The sequence below is a fragment of the Nestor notabilis genome, unplaced genomic scaffold, assembly GCF_000696875.1.
Source record: "Nestor notabilis isolate BGI_N333 unplaced genomic scaffold, ASM69687v1 scaffold27322, whole genome shotgun sequence".
NCBI classification, from domain to species: Eukaryota; Metazoa; Chordata; class Aves; order Psittaciformes; family Psittacidae; genus Nestor; species Nestor notabilis.
The window spans coordinates 4,995-12,104 of NW_009919140.1; the positions used below are offsets into that span (position 1 = coordinate 4,995).

Genomic DNA, 7,110 nt, shown 5'->3' on the forward strand with positions numbered 1-7,110 from the left:
AGCTACTTCGATATTAAACCATACAATGGACATAGGATTGAAACCTCTTTTGATTCCAAAGGCTAAATGCAGCAGTAACATAAATAATGGTGTAAATTACAAGCGAAATGAAAACATGGCCAGAAAATATCGACTGTAACTTGTGCTTAGGGGTGAATTGGTCCCTGGCTGCCCAGGATGGGGAAGGGATGACCCGCATCAGGCCGAAGTCTGACTCTGTGGTGTTATTACAGGAAAATAACAGACCTTAAACCGCTCCCAACAGCCACCATCCTCCGGAGATTTATTGCAGTCTGACCCCCTCTGCCGGTCAGCCGGGTGCTGCCTGTGTCCCGGCGCCACCGCCTCAGTGCAGGCACCGAGGTCTGCAGGCAACACAGGAGCAGGCAAGCGGGAAATGCAGTGGGAAAGGGACGGGGAGGCAATTCGGGGGCACCGACGCTCGGCACGAGTAGATCCAGGATACGGGTGGCATCACCACGGAGCTCTAACCTCAGGTGACTGCCTTTGGGGTTTAGGATCCAGTTGTAGCAAGAGTGTAGAGAGGGAAGAGGTTTGGGAACAGGCATTTGGGTGTTTTAGTAAAACTCCCGTTTGTGTCTCTTCCACAGGTGCTCAAGTACTTTGTTACACAGAAGCTTCACCAAGCAATTGAAAGGCTGCAAACAGCTCCCTTAAGACCCCCTCCACTCCTCCAAAGTATTTCTTTAAGAAGGAACAGACATACACATCCTTTTCAAAGACTCTCTTTGTACAGCTTTTATTCTTGGTTGTGGTTAACGCTTACCAGTACAGTAGATCTCAAAGCAGAGATACTCGATTTGGATCAAGATTGGTAAGAAAAGGTTGTGTAGAATGAAGACAGTAAAACATTTTGGAGTCTTTGTTACTCTCAATATTCTTAGAACTCTATGAAAACTGTTTAGAGGTTTCTATTGCTTGAGATACCCAGCAGGAACCAGTGGGATACAGCTGGATAATAAACCTTCACCCATTCGTGATTGTGTGGGGAAAAAAAGGAGCTGTTAATCATGAACTGAAAGTCCTGAAGCACAAACAAACGTGAACTGGAAAAACTGTGTGCAAAGCATTGGCATATCCCAAGGCACTTCGTTGTGAATCACAATGTTTTGGATTGAGAACAGACTCTCCTTCTTACATCAAGGTGGTTTAGAAAACCAAAAGAGAAGTAATCCCAATTCATGATTTCCTTTCAGTGAGGATGCCCAGTTTCTGAGTGAGAGACCATCTACCCTCCGTGAGACAACTCAGCTCCTGCTCTCCCGTGGGCTCCACGGCACAGCCACCTTCTGTTTCAGAAATTCCAGGTTTTTCTCAGCCTGGGATGGATGGATGGAGAGCACAGTGTGTGTGCCTCACCCCAGGATAAGCCATGCTGCTACTTTGCTGGACCTTCACATCTGAAACCAGATACTTGGTCTCTCTATAAGTACATCTCCTTCACCTGTGTTACTGATGGTGAAAGAAGTGTCTTTATTCAGACTTTCTTATTCATTCTGAACTCCAGCAGCTGAGCAGGACTGATGGTGTGCTCCTAAAGGAGCATGAAATGTTTCTGGGCTTTGATTAGCAATCACAGTGCTGTATACAAAGAAGAAAACCATTATAGTAGAGCTGTATCAGCCAAGAACACAAAACTGCTGTAGAAAACTACATCCCATCACTTGGATCCCAACCTGAATAAACAGGTACATGGCAAATCCTGGGACCTGAATTACTAATGGTAGGATTTCAGAGTAGTTTAACAAGTGTATATCCAAGACAGGAACCCTGAGATTGATGATGGTGATTCAGGTTCAGGATGTGGATGTGTGACCCGATTTGTGTGTTGCTCACATGCTGCATGAAGCAAGAAGCTCAGAATTCCAGCACTAGGTGCATTTCACTCTTGTCGGATTGAACTTAGCACAAACTAAGCCTATCCAGTGATTTTGATCTATACTATAGAGTAGCTACAAATCCACAATTATTCCAGGACATGACAAAGCATATGGGCAAACAACACCTGGTCACTGGACTTCTCAAAGGTCTCACTGCAGAATGGGCACTCCAGAAGATGGTTCTGCACGTGGGCCTTGTACTGACTTGTTATAGTATCTTCAGGAAGTACTTCATCGGACATGAAGCATTTCTTTATAGAAGCCTGAAGTACAAAGGAAATGCAAATAAAATCAGTTTTAAAAGTGATCTTCAAAGAGAAGCAGCAGCAAAGTTTATCACTCGTGGGCAAGTCTTTCTGACTTCAACACTCTCCAGTTTTCAGATGTCTCCAGGTTTCTCTAAACAGCACTTAAAAGTCAAGAGCTTCTAAGAGGGGCTCTGACTTTCCATCCTACACTGCACGAGCCCATGTTTCCAATAGGAAATAAGGTGTTCAGCAGCTGCCTGCTGCTCATTCCGACATCAGATACTGCCAGAGCTGATCCTTAAAGATTCAGATCAACAGTTTCCTTTCTCTTCCTTACTACACGTAATTCTGTGTTATTAATTTTACACGTTAAGCACATGTGGCTCCATTTTGCTGTCTGCTCTCTTACCAGGACTAAACCAGGAAGGAGACAACTGATTAGAGCTGAACTTGGAGGTTCGTATTTCAAACCACTAATTTGTGTCCATAAACCACTAGTCCACGTCCAGCTGTGTCCACTTTACTTACTATGTCTGCAGCTCCTGCCTCCAGGTTTGCTCCTGCAGCTGGAAAAAGAAGCCACAGCAAAGTGATTAACAACGTAATATGCTGGTAACTAGTAATTCCTGAAACATGAGGATGTGGCTCTGGATCTACCCCATATTTAGGGCTATGGAAGCTGGACATAAGCCACAGAACTAGCTGTCTCACAGCTGAATAAACTAGCTAATAGTTGTCTCTCTTGGCAGCAAATGAAGAGACAGATGATCACTTAAAAGTCAGCTCTTAACACCTGGCAGCATTTTGCAGCTGCCAAGTCATCTGCACACATGCAAAGCTGCACAGAGGTGCTGCTAATAATGGCTTTTCTACAGCATTCAATTGGAGAGGGAGGATAATTGGCTTCAGGCTTTAAGTGCTGTGTATCTGCGGTTCCAGACAGAATGCCAAGTAATCTCACCACGATATGGATTTCCAAACAGAAGGACTCCTTCTTTAGGAGCTTGGGAAACAACAGAGATGGAAGAAGCTTCCTTCTCCTGCGAGAGACACCTCAGGAGTCTGCCATTCTTTTCCCTTAGTTGCTGCAAAGGGACAAAAGCACAGAATGAGTTTCCAGAAGCTCAGGACACCACCTCAGAGCAAAATCACACTTTGCACTAACACAGATCCTCTGTATCAGTATCAAACTTGCTCTGAACTCCTTTTAGACAGCTCAGTGTTAGTCCTGCTTGACCAAACGGGCAAGTGAGGTAAGAAAGAGCAAAGATCTATCCTGTGGCCTGCTTGGAAAGGCAGGTAAGATGATCCCAGCAGAGTAACACACTTTAAACAACAGAAGACTATCCTGAAATCATGCAGAGTAAGGAACACAACTGAGCAGTCACTGCTTAGACTGGATGAGGGTGCTGAGGCGCTGGCACAGGGTGCCCAGAGCAGCTGTGGCTGCCCCATCCCTGGCAGTGTTCAAGGCCAGGTTGGACACAGGGGCTTGGAGCAACCTGCTCTAGTGGAAGGTGTCCCTGCCTGTTTGGTAGAGGGGTTAATGGAGCTGAGCTCTAGACTGAGAGGTTACTGTCACACTCATGACAGGGGAAAAGCGAGGGAGTTGTGCCAAATTCTCACCCGATTTTCCTCATCAGCTTCCTTCTTTTTTTCCTGCAGGATCTGAAACAAATGCTTCTGCTCCTCCAGTTCTTTCAGTAAGTTCTGGTTTTGTTGCTACGAAGGAAAAGCGTTAGTTGGTAACTCATGGGAAAGTGGCAACTGAAGTGATGGGAGCTCCAAGCACTGGAGCTGCCGCAGACGACCTGCCTCACGCTGCCTTTGTTACCAACAAACAACACTTCACTTCCCACGGGAGTCACCCAGGATACCTCCATGGCACTGCTCGTGCTCTGTATGTTCATAACAACACGTGAAGTGACCTCCAAAAGGAGAATCTCTCCTCTGCATCCTGACTGCTCTTTCAGAGCCTGTTTGATTTAAACCCTGAGCAAAACTGAAGGGGGAAAAGATAACGATGATGTGATTCAGGACAGCCTACAAATCATTTTTGAACCCCCTTTCCCATATGTTCTTGCCTCCTGTGTCTGAAGATGTCTCCTGTTCATCATTATTGTCTTACCACAGTGGAGTGGTAAAGGATTAAACAGAAAACAGGGGAGAAACCTCGCTAATTTTCTCCTGGAAGCATATGGTGGAACAAGAGCCGACTCAATCCCTCTTCATCTTCCGGACTTAAAGCTTCTGACTTAGTGCATTAACTTTTTTAGTTACCTGTGTCTTCCTGAGCTCTTCCTGCAGGTGGCTGTTCTCTTTCTGGAGACTTGCACAGTTTGCTTTCAGCTTCTCATTTTGCTTATGCAGGTTTTGGTTTTGGAGTTCAACCTTTTCCACTTCTCCCTGGCAAGCAACAAAGCTGTTGGGTCATCACAGCAGCACCACAAAACCCCAGAGCACAGTGCAAAGAGCACAGAAAGATGAGCTCTGCAAAAGGGAACACTGTGTAGCTCCTTGTGCCTCCACTACCAGTGCAGACCAGATGGCTGCTTCACTCTCCCAGCCTGCCCAAAGCTACCATCAGCCTCAGTTTTGAATACTAAGCACATTCTGCCCCTGATCTCTGGAGATGCTCAATGTCTTCTGTGCCTGCAGCAGCCAGCAAAGGCAGAGCTTTGGGGCTTTCTGCAGTTTGTTAGATTAGCACCACATGTGCAGCGTAGTCATTAACAGTGCTGCACACAGGGCTGCAGAATCAGAGTGCTTGGCTATGCAGCACCTCAGCCACTGCCCTTGTGCATGCTCTTACTCCCACCTAATGGCAGGCTGTTTCCATGAAAACGATGTTTTCCTTGGAAAATCAGTCCAAATGCCTTAAACCACTATATATAAAGTCACTCCCTGTTACAAAATGCTCACAATCTACGCGAGAAATGGCAGGCAGAGAAATAAAGGCCTCTCACATCAGCGTGACGGATCAGTAGCGAAGCCAAGAATAGAATCCAAGTCTGCTGAGTCAGCACATCTCTCCACATTATCAGGGAGTGTACGCTAATAAAAGCGGAGGCAGTAAAATGCAGGGGAATGGGTGATACTGACCTGTGTGGCAACCACCAGGATGTCCTCCTCAGTCTCTGCTCTGACCTGGAAAGGCACACTGGCTCCCCGGACCAGGCCGTCCTGGTCGACGTAGCAGAACTGATAGTATTCATCATCTTGTGGTAGGTAGCAAGCTACAAAGAGAACCACCCCATCTAATTATTCAAGTCTCTCCAGCTACACAGCAGAGAAAGTGAATCCCTCAGGAGACTGAGCCACCCCGGGTGAGGATTTAGCACCAGTGAAGTACTGTCAGAGCACTGTCAGTAATTCCTTGTGCCAGCGCTAAGAACACAAACATCACTCAGGATGGCAGAATGTAGCAGGCTTTAGATGTGGTGATGTATGATGGGATTTGAAATAAGCCTCCCAAAGGGTGGCCCTACAGATAGGCTGCAATTCCAAATGGAGCTTAGAAGAGGCAGCAAAGTGGGAATCCACGAGCACACACCTTCCCTGAGTGCCCCACGCTGCCACCTCACCTTTGAACTGGATCTGCTGCTTCACAGCGGTGTCCCTGTGGGCGACACTGGGCAGAGGAGCCCACATGAATGTGTAATACTCCTGGGTCGTTTTCCATCCCACCTGCAACAGCAAAAGTGTTATATGGCATCACACCGTTTGTGTTTCTCCTGTGGTAATGGGACTGCATTGTCACATAGATCAGTTACTGGCAGGACTTTTGCACTGATATCCTGACTTCCAAGAGTTATGGCCTGTGCATGAAAGGCTAAATTACAGAGCCATGGAATGGTTAGGTTTGGAAGGGGCCTTAGAGATCATCTAACCTTGAAGCTGTTCAGGTCACAGCAGGGCTGGCCCTTCGTCCCTAAGCACAGTAAAGATGTTCCATTACACAAGGTTATTAGTGAGAAAAAATCCCCCAACCCAGTTCCATCAAAGCCTGAGCTGTTTGTTTCTGCCTCCTGCTGCTTTCTCATCCTTGGCACATCTGGTTTCACAGGATCCACTTACCCGGAAGATGCCCACCCAGTCCTTCCCCCGAGGAACGACGTTCTCTGAGAGGGTGTAATAACAGGTTATATCTCCTCCAGGAACATAAAACTTCTTCACGTTGTTAAAGATGACCTGGGAGAAGTGGCAGCTGTCCAAGATGACAGCAGAAGTGGGAGGCTCCTCGGAGATCTCCTCCATCATGGATCTCTGCAAGAGGAAAGAAGAAAGGGATTATCCCATCTCTGGATGCTGCAGATGCAATTGTGTCCGTGACAGGTACAAAGAGGTTTGGCTTGGGAATGACACAGCCGTGAGGTCCAAACCCCCCTATGCCCACACCACGGTGTCCCTGCCACTGTGGCCAGGCTGCTCCCGACATCCACAGCAGCTCACAGGTCCCCTTCAGCAGGCACATGTAAGGCTCTTCCATCCGACCACTGCTTCCCAGCCACGGTGCTCGGTGCTGAGGCTGCCAGCCCCGCGCAGCAGCCCCTCTCCTGCATGGGACTCCATGCACCAGCCCCACCGCCGACCCTACAGGAGGAAGGGGAGACCGTTGCAATGGATGTGGCACAATCCTCCAGGACATCCCGGGCTGCAGCATCACTTCTAGCTCTCAGTAAAGCACAGGAAGCAGGGTGCAGTTCACCCAAGCCTCTGTCTTCATCCGGCTGCTGTCAACCCTTACGCTCCCAAACACCAAGTTCTTCTTGAGAGCCACCGGATGGAGAAGGAAAGAGGTGTGAGGACAGCGCTTCAATCGTGTTATTGCACCGCTTTGGGACAGGACACAACGTGCCCCAAGGCTTAAAAATGACCTGCAAAGAAAACGAACGCAGCAAAACGATGCTGAGAACAGCAACAGAGCGTTGGTACCGGTGACAACGCTCGTGCTCGGGAGG

General features: G+C 47.8%; 1 protein-coding gene across 1 annotated transcript; it reads right to left on the minus strand.

Moving 5' to 3' along the window:
- Nucleotides 1-1,987: 1,987 nt before the first annotated feature.
- On the minus strand, nucleotides 1,988-6,409 carry CALCOCO2 (calcium binding and coiled-coil domain 2). The gene is made up of 8 exons (XM_010010106.1): nucleotides 6,227-6,409; nucleotides 5,734-5,836; nucleotides 5,252-5,385; nucleotides 4,430-4,555; nucleotides 3,776-3,871; nucleotides 3,111-3,234; nucleotides 2,678-2,715; nucleotides 1,988-2,164 (listed from the first exon to the last, which is right to left on the minus strand). Exons 1-8 carry the CDS (start codon nucleotides 6,407-6,409, stop codon nucleotides 1,988-1,990), a joined length of 981 nt encoding a protein of 326 aa, XP_010008408.1.
- Nucleotides 6,410-7,110: the final 701 nt, after the last annotated feature.